Source organism: Chrysemys picta, chromosome 3 (genome assembly GCF_011386835.1).
Source record: "Chrysemys picta bellii isolate R12L10 chromosome 3, ASM1138683v2, whole genome shotgun sequence".
Classification (NCBI taxonomy): domain Eukaryota; kingdom Metazoa; phylum Chordata; order Testudines; family Emydidae; genus Chrysemys; species Chrysemys picta.
Genome location: NC_088793.1, coordinates 84587792 through 84610146, shown reverse-complemented (window position 1 = coordinate 84610146; position 22355 = coordinate 84587792). Strand labels below are relative to the sequence as shown.

The window sequence follows — 22355 nt, the reverse complement described above, 5'->3', positions numbered from 1 at the left end:
ACAAGCCATTACACTTTCAGAAAAAGTATTTCGTAGAAAGAAGACCTTCTTGCTCTATCATTGCAAGTGACTTATTGCCAAACTCCCTCTGCAAAACAAGCAATCTTCAACATCAGTCCATGAATGCAGGCACTAAAGTTTATGTCCTAGATAATTTTACATTAAAAAAAAAATTAGCAAGTGCACATTCACAACAGACATTGTACTTGTCTGCATTAATCGTAAGAACTCAAATATTCAGTCCTCACAAAAGGAAGACTCCCACTGATTCCACTAGGAATTTTGGCCCTGTTAGGGCTGCAGAAGCAGGCTTCAAGTATCTCCTTTGAGCATGGAGGAAATGTGATAGTCCTGAGTTTTTGCCCTGCATTAAGGAGTTTTCCCTTCCTCCTCTACTGATATAATTATTTCAAAGTGTGTACATGTATGTCGATGAGGAGGAAAGTGGGTAAAAGAAACAGATTGCATTTCTTATATATTTCAAAGATAGTTTTATTTTGCAAACTAAAAGAAATTAGGACACCTCATGAAATAGTTAAAACAGATTTTATTACAAATACGTTTAGCTACAGGGAAAGTGAGTTTGTTCAACCCAAACTTAAATTTCAACTGAAATTTACTATTAGTCTAGCAAATAGACATGGCATAAATAAAATATTAAACTTTTAATTCAGTCTAATATTTGTTAAATCCAAACCTATGAAGTGTCAGACTTTTTTTTTTGGCAATATCAGTACGAGGCACTACCTATATGATAAAATGTAAAACTATTGTTCCCACATGATATCATCTTTTTTCAGTGTTGATTGAAGTTTCTGCACATTTTTTAACAGCTGAAGAGAGCTTTTGCTTTTCTGCACAGGGCAGTTTTTTGATGCACTTCCGCTTGGAGGAACTGGAATCTCTCTTGTTCCTTTTAGGTCATCAGATTTTGGTAGGACATGAGCTGACTGTCTCTTCAATTTCTGAGTTTTTTGCTTTAATTTGTGGACCTAAAAATGAAGATTATGCATAAAAGTTTTAATGCTCAGAAAGGATACCGGCTAGAGACCCAGGCACCACTTAAGAGGCACACAGTCTCAAACACCAACTATAAATGAAAAAAGAGTTTAGCTTACCAGGTTTATTTCTACAGAAGTAGCAAGCATAAGAACTTTACTTTAAAAATGTAAATAAGATAATATAAAAAAAATAGTATTTTTGTAAAATTCAAAACGTAAATGTTTGAGAGAGAGAGTCTGTTACACTGGTCTACAATTTTTGAGAAGTCGTCTGCTTCAGAGATAAAATGTGCTATTTATTATGTATTTTGATGTGCTGAATTCAAATATGACAATTAAAACAACTGATTGGCTACTGTTTCTAAGATATTTAAGTTTTTACATTTTATGTCTATGTATATGGTGTAGATAGTAGAGTTTTAATCATAAATTGTAAACCTAGGTCTTTTCATGTGTTTATGGTTGCTTTACATGATAATATTTCACCTGTCCTGTTTATGTAACACTTTAAAAACCAGCAAAAGGGTTATATAAATAAAATTTATTATGAAACAAAAGGCAAAAAACTATTATGTACATAGTTTAGTCCTATTCAGTGTCTACTCAGCGCTTCTTGGCTTGTCTCTTGTATTCATTAAATGGAGCATCTCTTGTCACTGTCCAGCAATAGTCTGCAAGCATTGACAGGCTCCATTTGCCCTGATAGCGTTTCTCCATTGTTGCAATGTCCTGGTGAAATCGCTCGCCGTGCTCGTTGCTCACTGCTCCGCAGTTCGGTGGGAAAAAAAATCTAGATGAGAGTGCAAAAAATGTATCTTTAGTGACATGTTGCAACCAAGGCTTTTGTATGCCTTGAGGAGGTTTTCCACCAACAACCTGTAGTTGTCTGCCTTGTTGTTTCCGAGAAAATTTATTGCCACTAACTGGAAGGCTTTCCATGCCGTCTTTTCCTTGCCACGCAGTGCATGGTCAAATGCATCATCTCGAAGAAGTTCACGAATTTGAGGACCAACAAAGACACCTTCCTTTATCTTAGCTTCACTTAACCTTGGAAATTTTCCACAGAGGTACTTGAAAGCTGCTTGTGTTTTGTCAACGGCCTTGACAAAGTTCTTCCTCAGACCCAGCTTGATGTGTAAGGGTGGTAACAAAATCTTCCTTGATTTAACAAGTGGTGGATGCTGAACACTTTTCCTCCCAGGCTCCAATGACTGTCGGAGTGGCCAATCTTTCTTGATGTAGTGGGAATCTCTTGCACGACTATCCCATTCGCAGAGAAAACAGCCGTACTTTGTGTATCCAGTGTGCAGACCAAGCAAGAGAGCAACAACCTTTAAATCGCCACAAAGCTGCCACTGATGTTGGTCATAGTTTATGCACATCAAAAGTTGTTTCATGTTGTCATAGGTTTCCTTCATATGGACTGCATGACTAACTGGAATTGATGGCAAAACATTGCCATTATGCAGTAAAACAGCTTTATGACTCGTCTTCAATGAATCAATGAACAGTCTCCACTCATCTGGATCGTGAACGATGTTGAGGGCTGCCATCACACCATCGATGTTGTTGCAGGCTACAAGATCACCTTCCATGAAGAAGAATGGGACAAGATCCTTTTGACGGTCACGGAACATGGAAACCCTAACATCACCTGCCAGGAGATTCCACTGCTGTAGTCTGGAGCCTAACAGCTCTGCCTTACTCTTGGGTAGTTCCAAATCCTTGACAAGGTCATTCAGTTCACCTTGTGTTCTGAGGTGTGGTTCAGAAGAGGAGGATGGGAGAAAATGTGGGTCCTGTGACATTGATGGTTCAGGACCAGAAGTTTCATCCTCTTCCTCGTCTGACTCAAGTGAGAATGATTCTGGTGCGTCAGGAACCGGCAGTCCTTCTCCGTGGGGTACTGGGCATATAGCTGATGGAATATTTGGATAATGCACAGTCCACTTTTTCTTCTTTGACACACCTTTCCCAACTGGAGGCACCATGCAGAAGTAACAATTGCTGGTATGATCTGTTGGCTCTCTCCAAATCATTGGCACTGCAAAAGGCATAGATTTCCTTTTCCTGTTCAACCACTGGCGAACATTTGTTGCAGTGTATGTGTGGGGCCCACCTCTTGTCCTGATCTCCAATTTTGCAGCCAAAATAAAGGTGATAGGCTTTCTTAAGTATAGTGGTTATACTGCGCTTTTGTGATGCAAAGGTCACTTCACCACAAACATAGCAGAAGTTATCTGCACTGTTCACACAAGTACGAGGCATCTCTGCTCACTTTGGCTAAACAGAAATGTGTCCCTTTGCAAAATCAAACACTGACAAATAAGAGAGCACGACACTGTATGATTTCTAGAGCTGATATAGGGCAATTTGTTCAGCAGAGTGATGTAAGCTTCGTTATGATTGCATCATCCATGACTTCTAGGAATAACATGATGCAATTCATATCATGTATGACGCAATACCAGCTTCAGATTGCATCATTCATTGTTTTGCCTAAAAAGCAAGTACTGTCCAAACCCAGTCATAGATTTATTCATAGATCCAGTCCAAGATGTATTTTAGTCATTTCTGGTTTAAATTGAGATCCCTTCCCTTTATAACTCACTTATCCTCCGCCATTCCCAAGTCAAGGGTCGTATATACTGACCCAATAGCATATCTTGAAAACTAGAGCCAATCAACAATTTTAAGCATCATTTTCGTTCTCAGTGACCCAGAATTAGTAAAGTCTGACTACATTTATTTCAGAAGCATTTTGGCTGTAGAGCAGCGTTATCTAAGGCTATGTCTACACTACAGCCGGTATCGATGCACTAAGATCGATCCACCGGCAGTTGATTTAGCGGGTCTAGTGAAGACCCGCCAAATTGACAGTAGATCGCTTTCCAGACAACCCCTGTACTCTACCCCCGACGAGAAGAGTAAGTTAAGTTGACGGAAGAGTTTCTCCCATCGACCCTCCGGCGGTAACTCAACCTAAGGTACATCAACTCCAGCTACATTATTTACGTAACTGGAGTTGCGTAGCATAGGTTGAGTTACCTAAGGCTATGTCTACTCTTAAAATTCTACACAGGCACAGCTGCAGCACTATAGCTGCACTGTTGCAGGGCTTCAGTGTAGACACTTACTACAGCAATGCTGTAGGTAATGCACCTCCCTGAGAGGCGGTAGCAACGGGTTAAGTCAGCATAACTACATCTCTCAGGGGTGTGGATTTTTCATATGCCTGCGAGACGTTGCTATGCAGATATAACTTTTTAATAGAGACCAGCCCTCATCAGTTATAATATCCTACTTATGGCAATGTTTTCCACTTTAGCTTCATTCCAGATGTTCAGTATCAGCCATTGTATCTAAATATTTACCTAAAGCCTCAGCACCTCACTAAGCTCTTTGTAAGAATAAATATCAATCATGAGGTTGATATTACTATGAATGCTTTTGAATGTCAACCAGTGTGTGTGTGTGTGTGGGTGTATTGACTTGCATGTACCCTGAAACTTGCACTGAAGGACACTCCAGTAGACAAAATTAGGGTATTATGAGAAAAAGTTCTGGACATATTTTGAAGTGTTCATTATGTAGATTTAAGTTTGAACTATTTCTAAAGATAAAAAAACCTCTAAAATGCATTCAAGCCATCATTGCTTTCTAAATAGAGACAGGGATGAGTGTTTGAATCTGACACACGCTTCAAATAAGTTTCTTGTTTGAACCTGTGTGTCTTGGAATCCCAATGGGATTGTACATTCTAAATATAGGCTCTCTCTGGCAACAGCATGAAAAATTATTTTCATCATATTCCAATAATTTGCTCCTAAGTAAACTCTTTAAAAATTATTTCCTTACACTAGCTTGGTGTTTTTTCAACTTAGATATCTGTTCCCCTTTAATTTCCATTTGCTTTACAAGACAATCCAATTCACGTTCTAGGTCTTCACGAACTTCACAGTTTTGAGTTTCTTGTATCTGCTTCAAGAGTTCTTGATGCTCACTGTTAGAGACAAAGATATTAGACAATAGTATTGGTATATTTGAACGACATTCTTCTTACATGTACTTCTGTTACATTGCACAAGTTTCAACTCCAGATGGTCTCCTCACTAGAGAAAGAAAGCATGTTAATCGCCATGACATACAACTAATACTTTTTATACTATATATATATATATATATATATATAAATAAAATAAAATAAAATAAAATAAAATAAATAAATAAAATTACTCATTCATATTTTTTCATTACTTATTTTCCTTCTACTCTGAGCCTGCAGCTAGTATACTCATTTTGTTACATCACAACCATTTATCTCGTAAGACTGAAGAAATAAGCACCCGAGTGTGCTGATACTGCAGTATCATGCACAATGGGAATTTGGAATGTGAAAAATTAAAGAACCTACTAAAGTAAATAGCAGGCAATACATACACACACACACACACACAAAATGTATACTGGCCAATTCCATCCCCTGTCTAGGTTGCCTCAGAGTAAGAGCGCTTAACATAATTCAGAAAAACTTGTTTTACAACCACTAATGAAAGTTATAGTGCTTTTGTCAAATTAATCAAGTAAAATTAAGAATTCTACTGGGCAAAATTAACTGCATGGTTTGTTGCTACTGGCAATTACTGTTCCAAACATTTCACTCTACAAACTAATGAGAGAAACTGTAGTTTAGAGCTCCCTAATGCATGGAGTAAAGCTATATATTAATTACAAAGGATAAGAACATTTCCCAGTTAGAAGTTATTGATCAACAAGCTCTTTGTGGCAAAGGGCCATGCCTTCTTTTATATTTTAATACGCCTAGCACAAAGTGAGCACAACTGAAAATGAATAATTATTTCTTCTCTTCACAAATTCCTCCAGTTTAAATTGCTACTCTAAAACAAATATTTTCTCTGATTGGCACACAACTAATAACGGAGCTATAGCTAGAGCTCTGTGAAGAAGAGATTCTGCAAACAGCTTAGATTAATCAATTCCACATGTCCTGAAATGAGGACCAACAACTATTTCAGCATGATTTGTAAGATAGGAATTTTAAAATGCAATGTTGATTCAAAACACACATGCTATTTACAAGGATTAGATGGACACCAGCAGAACATCTAGTCTCCAACCCATGCAGTTGTCCTTTCTGGACTAATGGCCCTTTCATCTCAGGCCTCTTGTCAGTCACAATAAAGTCAAAGCTGGCAACACCCCTACAGCAATATGGTTTACTCTTCTAGGTATCTGATAAAAGGTTTCTCCAAAAGGAAACCTACCATTTTGCTGTGTAGCTTTGAGGAGAAGGATATCCTTCAGGCCTTATTTTAGATAGGATATTAGTGCAGCAGGCTAAGTGTGGCTTTAAAAAAAAAAAAAAAAAAGCCCTAAAAGTACAAAAGAACCTCCACTATCTGCTCATGAGGCTGTTTAAATGCAAGGGCTATAAAAGCTTCCCAATGATAGAAAATCCTATCTGCAAGATCCACCCAAACCCCATTCCCCAAATATTTTTAGATCCAAACATACTCTAGTACAACCTCCAAATAGCCCTCACATGCCTGCAGCTTGCAGCCATTTTTACTGAGAGCATCACAGTCTTTTTATCCTTTGGGAGAGAATACACAGATGCATACTTACAAGCTCATTTGGCCTAGCTCATCTTGTATCGCCAGCAAAAGGTCAGATAGATTTTCAGTGACAGAAGAAGATGTGGAACGAGAGGATACAGATTTGCAAGCAATTGTTCGTCTAGAAATTCTGTGTTCAGCTGCTTCTGGACACTGTGACAAGATACATGGACTACGATGTTTCATCATATGTAAGACACTTTGTACGTTTGCACTAACAGAATGGCTGGAGCTGGCAGACTTGAGAGAGGAGAAAAGGAAACTTCTGTAAGAAGCAATAACGAAGGGAATTAATGGAAGAATGTTCATTTAAAAAGAATGTGGACACACGTTTAAATGAGAATCTAATCAGGCTCACCTTCCCAGCCACAAAAGGCAGCATCCCAGCCTTTAGGCAAAATTGTGGAGGATGTACTTTCTTCAGAGCAGATTTTTTCTGACAGACAGTAGACAGAAGACATGTTTGCCTAACAGTGCAACCTTAAAGTTATTCTTTCAAAATTAGACTGTAAACTCTTTGAAGCAAGAGCTGTTTTTGTTGTGTTTGTGCAGTGTCTAGCACAACAAGGTCCTGCTCCACGACTGAGGCTTCTAAGTGCTACCACAATACAAATAATAAAGAAGAGCATAACCCAAGTATTTTGTCAACAAGCCTTCCCCACCCACCCGCAGTGAGAACAAGTCTGAGCTACACTTCAGCAACAAATCATTCCATACAAAAGCAATGCTCCATAATAGCCAGTGAAATATGCAGTCTCGAGTCATCTCCTTTAATGGGTATTAAAGTTTTCCTACTTCTTCCAAATACAGAAGAATTTCCAATAAGACTGAGATCTAAGTATACAGTTAATCTGACAATTCAGTAGTAGATTACGATTAGAGAAATTTAGCACCACCTATGTGTCATTTAACAGACTCAGTTTTACAAGTCATGTCATTTTAGCAGACCTGCAATGCCTGTGGATGAAAAGAATGGGTGAAGTTCATCTTGACTTCAGTATGACACTTGCTACAGCATCTCAAAAAAATCCTAGTTCAAGTGGTCTTGAAAGTAAATTCAAAAATCGACAAAGGGACCATAAACACAGGCCAGTGAAATGGCCATGCATAGTTTAAGGTTCTGCTGGAGTGGACAAGTTTTCTATTTAAAAACTAGGCATTACCACACTAAACATATTTTAGTTATCTAAAGAGAGGGAAAAACAGCATGTTATATTTCCAGAGTAAATGACAGAGTACAGAGAGCCAACAGAACCCCACCCACCACCACTTTTCAAGTAGCATCCCTATCACTCCATGAATGAGATGCTACAAAAATAAGAGAGGCATGTTAGAGACATTATCACTCTGCAAATGACAAACTTGCATGTTACTTTTGCAGTTTTCTTTTTCCGGCTTTTCTTTTTTGGTTCATTTTGAGATGACACTGAAGACGTTAAAATTCTATTGATCTCAAGTCCAGTTTGAAGCTATAGTAATGAGAAAAAAGTATTTAATATCAAAAGTTTTTAAATAGCACAGATTAATCCTCTCTTTCATGTGTCGACGAAGATTCAATTAGATGCATTACTCACTGAAATCTCTGGGAGGCATAAGGATTATAAAAGGGGATATGGAGACGGAATATGATACAGGATGTCATGGTATCAAATATACCTAGCAATCTCCAAGGCAGCGTTGCAATTTCCAAACCCAAGTACAGCAACTGTATCTCTTGGACTACCACAATTAATGCTGCAGTGAGCTGGGGATATGGCCATTTAAAGCAGGAAGAGGTTTGGACAACATAGGAACAGACATATTGCGTCACCAATGGTCCATCTAGACCAGTGTCCTGTCTTCCAACAGTGGTTGGAGCCAGACGCTTCAGAGCAAACAGAGTAGGGCAACTGAGTGATCCATCACCTGTCATGCAATATTTAGCATCAGTCCCATTGTCCAAGCCAGGGTTTTTTCTAGGCATTACTTTACAATTACTGTTGTCTATACAAGGTTAGTGTAATAAGGCAGCTAACATTCATCCTTTTAAGGGATGAGGACTCCGTCTTTGCACATATAAACAGACCTGGCTAAAAGATGTGGTAGAACTATCATAAGCTCAAACTACCCCAGCCAGATACTTCACTGAGCATGAATCAAGAGAAGATTGAAGGGAAGTCATGGCACCTGACCTGTAACAGAGAAGGTTTCCCCACCCCAAAACCAACTCTGATAGATCCTGGATTATGGTAAAAATCTGACTAGTAGTCAGCATACTGATCACATTACTGCACCAGAGTCCTTTCTTGCACTGATGGAGTCTCTCTGCAGTGGCACTGAAGACAAATTAATTGCTCTCGGCAAGCTCTGTATTATGTATTTTTTTATAAGGTCAGACACGCACAGCAGGCTTTCTGCTTATGTGGTGGTAAAACCAGTTAAGGGAGAGACCCAGAGGATTGTGTTTTGGGCGTGGCATTCAGCTAAGTTCTGGAGGTGTTGGGGTAATTCTACAGTTCCTGACTGATGGAAGCCAGTGAGGTTGTGTTGGAACTGCTGCAGGAGGCGACTGCAATGGTGAAAATGGGTAAGGAACTAGCTTCTGTTATTGTAAAACACTGTCATATATAAAACATGGGAGGGAATTGTCCTGCTCTGTTTAGCACTGGTGAGGCCTCAACTGGAGTACTGTCTCCAATTCTGAGTACCACACTTTAGGGAAGATGTAGATTAAACTGGAGAGTGCGTCTAGAGGAGAGCAACAAAAATGACAAAAAGGTTAGAAAACCTGACTTATGTGGAGAAGTTAAAAAAAGTGAACATGTTTAATCTTGAGATAAGATGACTGAGATGGGACCTGATAACAGCCTTCAAATCTGTTAAGGGGTGTTATAAAGAGGACAGTGATCATTTGTTATGTGTTGTCCGCTGAAAGTAGGATAAAATGTAATGGGCGTAATCTGGAGCAAGGGAGATATAGGTTAGATATTAGGAAAAACCTTTATAACTATAGGGGTAGTTAAGTTCTAGAATAGGCTTTCAAGGGAAGTTGGACAAACACCTGACAGGGATGGTTTAGGTGTACTTGGTCCTATTTCAGCACAGGGGGCTGGACTAGATGACCTCTTGAGGTCTCTTCCAGATCTGCATTTCTGTAATTGTTAGGTCCTTGCAACACAAGAGCTGAAGAGTAAGTATTCTTCTACAGTAAATTCCCAAAAGAATTGCCCTCTTTCAAAACGGCTGCTACCTAGTATAGTTCTCAATGAGAGTGAGGCTATGACTGCCCATAGCTAACATGCCCTCTTTTAAAATGGCTGCTGTCTCTCAGTGGGAGTAAAATCAAGCTGCACTCTGGGAAGATGATGGCCCTGGCAGCGAAAGCAGTTCTTCACGGAATTCTCTATAGAAGATCATTTATTTTTCAGACTCTGATGAAGAATTTTTTTATTTAATAGTGAAAAAATGAATCTTACAAAGAAAAAGGTCTCTAAGTGTAGTCAAATGTATAGGATTTCAGTGAGTTTTAACCTTATGGAAAGTTGAAAGTCTCTGTGTTATTCCATTAAGATAGTTCAGGACAAAAAGTTTAACCTAGGGTGCTAAGTTGCTTAATTAATTATAAAATGGGTCAATTAACAAACTAACTTCTTATAAATTCTCAGAAAATTCATTGTTTATTCAATGAGAATGTACTCCAATTTTAAGGAGAATGTGCTGTACTCTTTGTGCATTTAAAAAAAAAAAAAAAAAAAAAGGTTGAATCCCTGCTTTAAGTGCAAAACACAACTCAAGTCTTACCTATAGAGCTGATGTTATAGAAGAAGCCAAATATACATAAAAATATAAACCTCACTAAGCAAAGCTTATCATTTTGAGTTGTCAATTTGGCGTTACAGAACTTTTCCCAGCTAATAAACAGGTTATAAAAAGTGTCTTGAATAGCAACAGTATTTCCTCAGCAATAAATCCAAGTAATTTGGTTATCCTACCTGAGCAGCTTTGTCTTGTATTAACTTACGCTGATGCTCTTCTTCACGAAGCTTTTCCTCCAATATTTTGATCTTGTCCTGAAACAGAACATAAGTATGGTTAGTCACATTAAGGCTGGCCCAGTGAATCAGAATTGGCAAGTAACTTGCAATTTAGTAATTTTGACTATAACAAGATTGAAGGAATCTTGAAAAGCAGGCTTAAATTCCTCAGATTTATAGGAAATGAAGCCTGAGGTAGAAGGCAAAGTGAATGTGGGGATCTTCTACTCCTCTACTGAGCTACAGTTGATAAATAGTCTGTGTATTTTATAACAATTGGCAACCGTGGCACAAAGAAATTTGAAATGAACTGTAACCACACATGGTCATGTTAGGCTTGCTTACTTCTGCAGTTCTCTGTGTAGTGAGAAGTCTGAAGCACTCTTTTTCTAGGACTTCAAGCTTTTCAAGTTTTGCATGGAGCTCCATATGTTTCTGATCTTTTTCCTTTTGAAGCTGAGTCTGGAAAGAATAAGCAAAAGTTGAGTTTGACAGCTGATAAAATAGTTTGACACACCAAGAAATCTCTCACCACAGTGAACTTTGTTTAAATAGTTTACAATTTTAAGTATTAAGTTCAGTGCTATGAAAAATGCCAGACAGACAAAGCAGTGTTCAGTTTCCACCTCTGTCAGAAGTTGATAAAGTACATGTAGGAACTGAAGAGAAACAGTCAAATGAAAAAAAGAGTCCCAATTCAATTACATCACATAATTGCAAACAACAACTAAAAACTGACAAATTTTGTAAGTGCTTGTATACAAATGCTAGAGGTCTCAATACTAAGATGGGTGAACTTGAGTGCCTGGTAATAAATGAGGATATTGATAGAATAGGCATCAGAGAAGATTGGTGGAACAATGATAATCAATGGAACACTAAAATACCAGGGTATATACTTTGTAGGTATATACAGAGTAGGTCATGCTGGTGGGGGAGTGGCATTGTATGTGAAAGAAAGCATAGAGTCAAATATAGTAAAAATCTTAAATGAATCAAACTGTACCATAGAATCTCTATGGAGAGAAACTCCATGCTTGAATATATTACTGACCATCTGACTAGGATGGTGATTGTGAAATGCTCAGGGAGATTAGGAGAGGCTATAAGAATAGAACACTCAATAATAATGGGAGATTTCAACTATCCCCCTATTGACTGGGTACCTTTCACCTCAGGACAGAAAGCAGAGATAAAATTTCTAGACACCATTAATGACTGTTTCTGGTAGCAGCTAGCCCAGGAACCCACCAAGGGGAGAGGAAATTCTTGATTTAGTCCTAACTGGTGTACAGGATCTTTTCCAAGAGGTGAATATAGTTGAACTGCTCAGTAATAGTGATCATAATATAATTAAATTTAACATCTTTGTGGAAGGGAAAATACCAAAGAAGCCCAACATGGTAGCATTTCATAAAGGGGAACTACACAAAAATGAAGAAGCTAGTTAAACAGAAATTAAGATACAGTCACAAGAGTGAAATGCCTGCAAGCTGCATGGAAACTCGTTAAAAACACCATAATAAAAGTTCAAATTAAATGTATATCCCAAATTAAAGAACATAGTAAGAGGACCAAAAAATGCCACTGTGGCTAAACAGAGTAAAAGCAGCAGTTAGAGGCAAAAAGGCATCCTTTAAAATTTGGAAGTCAGATCCTACTGAGGAAAATAGAAAGGAGCATAAACTCTGGCAAGGCAAATGTACAAGTATAATTAGGCAGGCCAAAAAAGAATTTGAAGAGCAACTAGCAAGAGACTCAAAAACTAAACAGCAATTTTTTTTAAAGTACATCAGAAGCCTACCAAACAATCAACCAGTGGGGCCACTGAACGATCGAGGTGCTAAAGGAGCACTCAGGGAAGACAAGACCATTGAGGAGAAGCTAAATTAATTCTTTGCATCAGTCTTCACTGCTGAGGATGTGAGAGATTTTTCTCACTCCTCAGACATTCTTTTTAGGTGACAAATCTGAGGAATTGACCCAGACTGAGGTGTTGGTAGAGGAGGTTTTGGAATAGATTGCTTAAACAAACAGTAATAAATACCTAGAACCAGATGGTAATCACTCAAAAGTTCTGAATGACCTCAAATATGCTACGTAACCTCTCTTAATTCAGCTGCTGTAACAGATGGCTAGAGGATAATTAATGTCATGCCAATTTTTAAAAAAGGTTCCAAAGGTGATCCTGGCAATTACAAGCTGGTAAGCCTAACTTCAGGATGAGGCAAGTTGATTGAAACTGTAGTTAAGATAGTCAAGATAGTTAAGACCAAAGCAGACTGTGAAGAACTTCAAAAAGATCTCACAAAACTAAGTGATTGGGCAACAAAATGCAAAAGAAATTTAATGTGGATAAATGTAAAGTAATGCACATTGGAAAAAATAATCCCAACTATACATACAAAATGATGGGGGCTAATTTAGCTACAACTGATCAGGAAAGAGATCTTGGAGTCATCGTGGATAGTTCTCTGAAGATGTCCACGCAGTGTGCAGCATCAGTCAAAAAAGCAAACAGGATGTTAGGAATCATTCAAAAAGGGATAGAGAATAAGATGGAGAATATCTCATTGCTCTTATATAAATCCATGGTACGCCCACATCTTGAATACTGCGTACAGATGTGGTCTCCTCAGCTCAAAAAATATATACTGGCATTAGAAAAGGTACAGAGAAGGGCAACTAAAATGATTAGGGGTTTGGAACAGGTCCCATCTGAGGAGAGTTTAAAGAGAGTAGGACTTTTCAGCTTGGAAAAGTGGAGACTAAGGGGGGATATGATAGAAGTATATAAAATCATGAGTGGTGTGGAGAAAGTGAATAAGGAAAAGTTATTTACTTGTTCCCATAATATAAGAACTAGGGGCCACCAAATGAAATTAATGGGCAGCAGGTTTAAAACAAATAAAAGGAAGTTCTTCTTCACACAGCACACAGTCAACCTGTGGAACTCCTTGCCTGAGGAGGTTGTGAAGGCTAGGACTATAACAGGGTTTAAAAGAGAACTAGATAAATTCATGGAGGTTAAGTCCATTAATGGCTATTAGCCAGGCTGGGTAAGGAATGGTGTCCCTAGCCTCTGTTTGTCAGAGGGTGGAGATGGATGGCAGGAGAGAGATCACTTGATCATTACCTGTTAGGTTCACTCCCTCTGGGGCACCTGGCATTGGCCACTGTCGGCAGACAGGATACTGGGCTGGATGGACCTTTGGTCTGACCCAGCATGGCCATTCTTATGTTCTTATGTTAGTATAGAACAGAATTATCAGACACATAGATGAACACGATTTGTTGGGGAAGAGTCAACACAGCTTGTGTAAAGGGAAATAATGCCTCATCAATCTATTAGAATTCTTTGAGGGGGTCAACAAACATGTGAACAAAGGTGATCCAGAGCATATAGTCTACATGGACTTTCAGAAAGCCATTGATGAGGTCCCTCACCTAAGGCTCTTAAGCAAAATAAGCAGTCATGGGATAAGAGGAAAGTCCTCTCATGGACCAGCAACTGGTTAAAAGATAGGAAACAAAGGGTAGGAATAAATGGCCAGTTTTCAGAATGGAGAGAGGTAAAGAGAGGTGTCACCCAAGGATCTGTACTGGGACCAGTATTATTCAACATATTCATAAGTGATCTGGAAAAGGGGGTAAACAAACAGTGAGGTAGCAAAATTCGCAAATGATACGAAACTACTCCAGATAGTTAAATCCAAAGCAGACTGCGAAGAGTTACAAAGGGATCTTACTAAACCGGGTGACTGAGCAACAAAATCGCAGATGAAATTCAATGTTGATAAATGCAAAGTAATGCACATTGAAAAACATAATCCCAACTATACATATAAAATGATGGGATCTAAATTAGCTGTTACCATTCATGAAAGATCTTGGAGTCAGTGTGGATAGTTCTCTGAAAACATCTGCACAGTATACAGAACCACCACCAACTAAACCATGCAGTTGGAAGAGGCAATTGTCTAGGGCACTGGAATATTAGAGGCAGCAAGTACTCAATATCTGTGTATGCGCATAAACTACGAATTACCTAGGTAAGAACTACTAGAGTCAGCCTGGACCTGGAGGAATAGGGAAATAGTGGTCACATTGTAAAGCGGCCAGAGAATGCGTGAGCGAAGTGCTTGTCAACAAAGGTCTCAATTGGCATGTTCCCTTCTGCCTCCCACCTCCTAAATGTCAAACTTGTGTAAAGGAATGCTAAACTCTATTACACAGCTCAGCCACTACGTGGCACTATGTGTAAGATACCTTATTTACACTAGCCTCAGCCATACCTGGCAGAGCATTAATGGATCTTACAACGAACACAATTGCTGTGTACCTTGCGCAGATGCAAGCTCTGTAGCCAGTCCATATCTGATATAGCAGGGGTAGGTAACCCATGGCACGCGTGCCAAAGGCAGCACACGAGCTGATTTTCAGTGGCACTCACACTGCCCGGGTCCTGACCACCTGTCCGGAGGGCTCTGCATTTTAATTTAATTTTAAATGAAGCTTCTTAAACATTTTAAAAGCCTTATTTACTTTACATACAACAATAGTTTAGTTATATATTATAGACTTATAGAAAGAGACTTTCTAAAAACGTTAAAATGCATTACTGGCACACAAAACCTTAAATTAGAGTGAATAAATGAAGACTCGGCACACCACTTCTGAAAGGTTGACGACCACTGTGATATAGGAACATGCCATGGTGTCAAAAGTAAACTAGGCCAGAAGAGAACAGAAGGAACAAAACAACAAAAGGTTGCAGGATCTCATCAACATACCACTCTTCAGTGCCCCAGAGAACTTCAGCTTTGACAAACCTCCACAATGGACAGACAGGAAGAATTCTGAATTGCAAAAAAGCTCCACTGGGAAACGGGACATATACAGTATCTCTTTTAATTTAGGCTATGGAGAACCAGTTCTAGCATCTCTTTATATCCTTTGACTTTACAGAAGACAGTCACAAAGATGTCTATGAAAGGGTTCTGGCTATGTTTGATGCACCATTTATACCCCTGAGAAATGTGCTTTTTTTCAAACCAGCAAATTCAAGAACCAGGGGGAAACGCTGAATGTTTTATAAGCGCTCTGCATACATTGGCTGAAAACTGATTTTGGGAATACAAAAAACATAAAAATATTAGAGACAGGTTATTCGGTTAAGAGATACAAATTTTTCACAGCAGCTACATAGAAGACAGACTTAATCCTAGCCATAGCTATACAGAGAGCAAAGCAGTCTGAACTAGTCAAACAGAACACCAGGTAGGAGCAACTTGACATCCCTGAAACTAGTTTAGAAACAATAAGACAGACACGTGAATGTTCAAAGTATTACCATAAAGCCCCCAACGCAAGGAGAGAGAACGCCCCCAGACTAAAAGGGACAAATTCCAACCTACATGCACAAGGTGTGGAAAAAGTCATATCCCAAGAGATGATGCATGTCCAGCCAGAGGCACATGGTGTGCTAAATGCATGAAATATGAACATTTTGCAGCTGTTTGTCGCACCAAAGGAGTCAGGAAGTTGACTGATATGACAGACAATCAAGAGCCACTGTTTCTGGGATCTAGAACTTGTGGCGACAGAGAACCTGCTTGGAGAGTGAAAGTGAATACTCATGGCAAAACTATTGACTTGAAAACTGACGCAGGAACAAAGGTCACAATACTTCAGAAGGCACTTACAATCACCTTCAACCTCTCACACAGCTGAAGTGACCTGACACCACTCTGAATAGCCCTAGAGGTATTCTGAACTGCATGGGCCAGTTCACCACAGAGACAACTTTCAGAGACAAAGGCTTTGCATTCAGTCTGTATGTGATCAAAGAATCACAGACCAACAACCTTCTCAGCTGCAGTGCGGCAGCCATGATGGGACTAGTGAGTAAGGTGGAAGAACTTGGTGGAATATTTGGTAATATTAGACTTTTGCAAGGAGATCCGGTACAAATAACCTTAAGAGACAATGCTGAACCATATAGTGTACATGAACCTCACAGGATTCCTGTCCCATTACTTCATAAACTGGAAACTGAGTTAAAGAGAATGTAAGGGATTGGCACATTGAGAAAATCTCTGATCCAACAGCATGGTATGCCCTACTGATAGCAGTAATAAAGAAAAATGGAAAAATAGGGGTCTGCGTGGATCTTAAAAGACTTAATGAAGCAGTTGTGGGAGAAAAATATATCCTCCCCAAAGTGAAAGGAGCTACAGTAACCTCCAAGCTGGATGCCTCGAGCAGATACTGGAAAATTCCTTTAGTCCAAGAAAGTGCACAACTGACTACATTTATCATACCCTTTGGGAGCTTTTGCTTGTGAAGATTATGTTTTGCTATTACCAGTACACTTGAAATTTTCCAAAGGAAATGGAAGAACTGTTAACTACAATTCCATATATGGATCTTCAATGGAAGAATACAACAAAACCCTCAAAGTCCTAGGCCTAGTCAGTGAGTCTGGACTGAAGCTAAACAAGGGGAAAATGTGGTTTGAGCATTGGCCTGCTAAACCCAGGGTTATGAGTTCAATTTTCAAGGGGGCCACTTAGGGAACTAGAGCGAAATCAGTACTTGGTCCTGCTGGTGAAGGCAGGGGGCTGGACTTGATGACCTTGCAAGGTCCCTTCCAGTTCTAGGAGATAGGCTATCTCCAAGAGGAGAAATCTTAATGTCCTTCATGGGTGAAGTTTAACGATTAATTAAATGCCATGAATGTACCAACCAGTCAGCTTGGTGGCCAGGCATCAGCAAGGATGTGAAAAATAGTTATTTTATGTGAACATTGCGGATCTAAAAGACCAACACAATACAAAGAACCTTTAGTAACATCACCCCGATCAGAGAGGCCTTGGAAGAGACAAGCAGCAGATTTATGCAAATTCAGAGGACAACTGGTGTAGCGGAGTGTGGGGGAGTCAGGGCCCTGCCCCCTCTTCCCGAGATTCACTGCGACTCTCAACCAGCCAGTAAAGCAGAAGGTTTATTTAAGGACAGGAACACAGTCTCAAGCAGAGCGTGTAGGTACGACCAGACCCCCTCAATTAGGTCCCTCTGGGAGGTTCAGGGAGCTTAGACCCCAGCTTGGGGTTCCCTGCGTTGCACCACCCAGCCCAAACCGAAACTAAACTCCCAACTCCTCCCGCTGCTCCTCTCCTTTGTTCAGTCTCCCGGGCAGAAGGTGTTAATTCTCCCCACCCCCGTTCCTGGCTCAGGTTACAGCTCAGGTAGCTTCCTTCAAGGGAAGTCCCCCCTCCTCACTGCAATCCCCCTGCAACATTCCCAGGTCAAATCTGCCCTGCTCCCTGCTCCGTCACAACTGGTCATTATGGTCTATCGTGATGCTATAGGATTAAAATATGACTATGTAGATCATTGTTGCTACCACTGTTATATAAATGCAACAAATCTTGTGCAGAGTATGACATGTAAGGTGTCAATGGAAAAGTTATGGTTTGCTGAATATGATTATCCTATTTGTATGCATGTATCATTTTCATATTTGAAGTTATGAAAATTGACTGTATATCAGTATTTCAAATGAATTTGCTCCTGTTAACACCCACAAAGTAGTTTACATCCAGTCTAGCCAGCACATTGTGAATGGACTATTCAAGTTGATGACCCATTAACAAACACAATGGGCCATGGAAGAAGTTTATCCCCACCTGATGGACTTTCCTGTGGACATTTCAGCCAGAAGATGGGTAATGGCCCCTGCTATGACTCACTGAAGCATGCAAGGGCATGTAACCAGCTCATGTGACACTGGACTCCATCTTGTGCCTGTACTTTTCCACTGGCTGTACTGAAAGCAGACCCGCCACATGGGAGAAACTGCAAAATGCCCTGGAAATCTCTCCATTTTGCCTCTTTCCTGCTCTGATCTCTGGAATATGGACTTCTACCAATGGGAGAAATCTAATCAAGGGACTGAGGACCTTCCAATCTTTTGGAAGCAACCAGAGACTTGACTTAAGTCAGCAGTTTATGCCATCACTGCTTCCAACCTGATCCAAGAACTTTGTAATTATTGCATGCATTTGATTCCTTTAACCCAGTGGTTCCAAAACTTGTTCCGCTGCTTGTGCAGGGAAAGCCCGGAGCAGTGAATCGCGGCCACTGGGAGCCGCGATTGGCCGAACCTGCAGACGCGGCAGATACACAAACCGGCCAGCCCGCCAGGGGCTTTCTCTGCACAAGTGGCGGAACAAGTTTGGGAACCAGTGCTTTAACCAATTTTAACTCTCACCTTTCTTTTTTCTTATAAGCCAATCTTTAAATATTAGATACTAAAGGATTGGCAACAGTGTGATTATTGGGTAAGATCTAAGTTATATATTGATCTGGGTATGTAGCAGTTTGGGATCAGAACCACCGTTTGGTTGATGAAACTGGTTTTAAATAACCACTCATCATTAAGTCTAGTGTCTGGGAATTGAAACAGAGACTGGAATACCGAAGGAGGCTGCAGTTCTGATTTCTTGTTAGCCAGTGTGGTGAGACAGAAGTTTACTTTTGTTGCTGGTTTGGTATAACTTATGGAAGAATAACCTCCAGTTCTGGGGTATTTCTGCCCTATTTCTCAGCAGTTTGTCCTGAATTTGGTATCTCAGTTGTGACCCACTGAAGCACAGGTATATTCCCAGGTATATAGAAATAACGTACTTGAAAGATATAACATGTTGCAGTATTATCACTTTTGCTCACGTTAGTATTCCAGAACAACTTGTGATGGACAATGGACCACAATTCCCTGCAACAGAATTTAAGTCATTCTGAACGAAATATGATTTTGAGCATATTATTAGCAGCCCACATTACTCGTAAATGAATGGAGAAGCTGAGAGAGGTATACAGACAGCCAAGAAATTCTTGCTCTTTGAGTTACAGATCAACACCAATAGCAGCTACTGGATACAGTCCAGCACAACTGCTGATGGAAAAACAACTCAGAACTACTGTTCCAAGTTTGGGAAAGAATCTATCTCCAAAGTGGCTAGTTATGAAAAGAACAGTCCAACTGGATACAATGGCAATAAGAGCCTAGGAACACTTTTACAACAGACATAATTCAGTTAGAGAGCTGCCAGCTCTAGCCTCTACATAAATCCAGGGTACGCCCACATCTTGAATACTATGTGCAGATGTGGTCGCCCCATCTCAAAAAAGATGTATTGGAATTGGAAAAGATTCAGAAAAGGGCACCAAAAATGATTAGGGGTATGGAATGGCTTCCATATGAAGAGAGACTAATAAGACAGGGACGTTTCAGCTTGGAAAAGAGACTACTAAGGGGGAATAAGACAGAGGTCTATAAAATCATGGCTGGTGTGGAGAAAGTAAATAAGGAAGTGTTATTTACTCCTTCTCATAAACACATGAACTAGGGGTCACCAAATGAAATTAATAGGCAGCAGGTTTAAAACAAACAAAAAAGGAAGTATTTTTTCACACAACGCAGTCAACCTGTGGAACTCCTTGACAGAGGATGTTGTGAAGGCGAAGACTATAACAGGGTTCAAAAAGAACTAGATAAGTTCATGGAGGATAGGTCCATCAATGGCTATTAGCCAGGATGGGCAGGGATGGTGTCCCTAGCCTCTGTTTGCCAGAAGCTGGAAATAGGTGACAGGGGATGGATCACTTGATGATTACCTGTTCTGTTTATTCCCTCTGGGGCACCTGGAATTGGCTAATGTCTGAAGACAGGATACTGGGCTAGATGGACCATTGGTCTGACCCAGTATGGCTGTTCTTATGTTCTTAGAGAGAAAAAGGATGGACAACTCCAGCTGTCAAAGAAAAAGGATTCAGCACCCAGATCATATGTGAGCAAGACTGCTGGCAGAGAGTTCAACAAAAACCATTGACATCTACAGTTTGCTCCTCAGAAGGAACAGATAGCAGGTGCAGAACAAGATGACGACGACAAGGATTCTAGACCAACCAAAACCAGTCATTGCACAGCCAGAGGACCAAGTTGTTACAAGTTTGGGTTGTGTAATTAGAAAACCAGAATGATTCAGAGACACTTAACAGACCAATATATACTGAAATTCAAAGATAGTGTAAATATAAAAAACTTACAGGGGGAGATATAATGGAACACTAAACTGTATTATACAGTTCAGCCAATAGGTAGCACTGTGTATAAAATACCTTATTTTAACAAACTTCAGCCATACCTGCCAGAGCATACCTGTTCTTATAATGAACACATCTGGTGTTTATCTTGGCTACAGAGCTTTCTCTGGGCAAGCCACACCTGACACACGAACATGACAGCTTATTAGGAACTCCACCAACACCAGCAACCATTTTGTGTAATTATCATCTGACAGCTATTCAGAGAATCACTTTTGGTCATTACCAATCTGAGCAGAACTGGGGAGATGTGATAGGTAGAAAGTACAATCTTACAATTTCATGCTCTTATTGTTTCTTTTATGATACTAAATACTTCACCTGTTGCTCTAGAACCATATTCTTTTCTAGCTCTGCATTGAAAACCATTTTCCTCATGTAATCCAGCTGTTTCTCCAGTAGGGAGCAGTGGGACTGTGCTGCACTTAACTGCACACTAACATCTGTGGAGAGAGACAAACACAGGGTAGAACAGTAGTTTTGAGTAACATTTAGCCTGTCTCTCACCTTATGGTCTTGGAGATTTAGAAGTTTTTGGGTTGGTATTTTTTTTTTTTAATATAAAATAATTTAAAAAAAAAAAAAACGGTATTTGGGCTGGGCTGGATTAACAGGGAGTATTTTAACATGTGCAAGACTTGGGATGTGTTTCCAGGCCCAGATGCTGATCTGTGTTACTATTGATTTCACAGGAATTACTCACCATTTACACCAGTATAAACCTAATCAAATCTGGCTCCCTCCTGCCTCCTCCATACCTTTTGTCAGATTTGGAGTGCCATATAGATAGCACCGAGTTCTGGCCTGTAGTGATGTCCTGGTTCTTTTAGGAGTGCCACCAATGGACATCTCATTCAGCCAACCTCAGCAAGCAAAGACCGATTGAGGGCCTGCTCCCTATCTTGAGGGCCTGAAGCCCTCCTGGACTCTTGTGAAATAGCTATACTTCTCAGAGAAAGAGCTACTTGATAGGTTTTATTACATACACTACCTAAAGCCAGTTTATTTAGCATCAAGCTGAAAAGTCACTCGATTGACCAGACCAGGAGGATAAGGTAGACGAGGCTTTCTTCGGACAACTAACAGAAGTTTCCAGATCACAGGCTCTGGTTCTCATGGGGGACTTCAATCACCCTGACATCTGCTGGGAGAGCAATACAGCAGCGCATAGACAATTCAGGAAGTTTTTAAGAGAGTGTTGGAGACAACTTCCTGATGCAAGTGCTGGAGGAACTAACTTAGAGGGCATACTCCTCTTGACCTGCTGCTCACAAACAGGGAAGAATTGGTAGGGAAAGTAGAAGTGGGTGGCAACCTGGGCAGCAATGACCAGGAGATGGTCGAGTTCAGGATCCTGACAAAAGGAAGAAAGGAGAGCTGCAGAATACAGACCCTGGACTTCAGAAAAGCAGACTGACTCCCTTAGGGAAGTGATGGGCAGGATCCCCTGGGAGGCTAATATGAGGGGGAAAGGAGTAAAGGAGAGCTGGCTGTATTTTAAAGAAGCCTTATTGAGGGCGCAGGAACAAACCATC

The 22355-nt window shown here is 40.0% G+C and overlaps 1 protein-coding gene across 8 annotated transcripts in view; it reads right to left on the bottom strand.

Annotated features, from left to right (window-relative positions):
* Positions 1-22355, bottom strand: part of CEP57L1 (centrosomal protein 57 like 1) — a 43992-nt gene that overhangs the window by 1736 nt on the left and 19901 nt on the right. For 4 of the 8 annotated variants that reach the window (XM_065590222.1, XM_065590221.1, XM_065590223.1 and 1 more), the window contains 7 exons: positions 21142-21263; positions 10996-11112; positions 10609-10686; positions 8011-8106; positions 6996-7073; positions 6648-6877; positions 4860-5004 (listed from right to left, as the gene is read on the bottom strand). In XM_065590222.1, coding sequence (XP_065446294.1) covers positions 4860-5004; positions 6648-6877; positions 6996-7073; positions 8011-8106; positions 10609-10686; positions 10996-11112; positions 21142-21263 — 866 coding nt within the window. Of the gene's footprint in view, positions 1-467; positions 993-4859; positions 5005-6647; positions 6903-6995; positions 7074-8010; positions 8107-10608; positions 10687-10995; positions 11113-21141; positions 21264-22355 lie in introns of those variants that run through there. The other 4 variants (XR_010600089.1, XM_024102494.3, XM_065590225.1 and 1 more) reach the window with 4 other exon arrangements.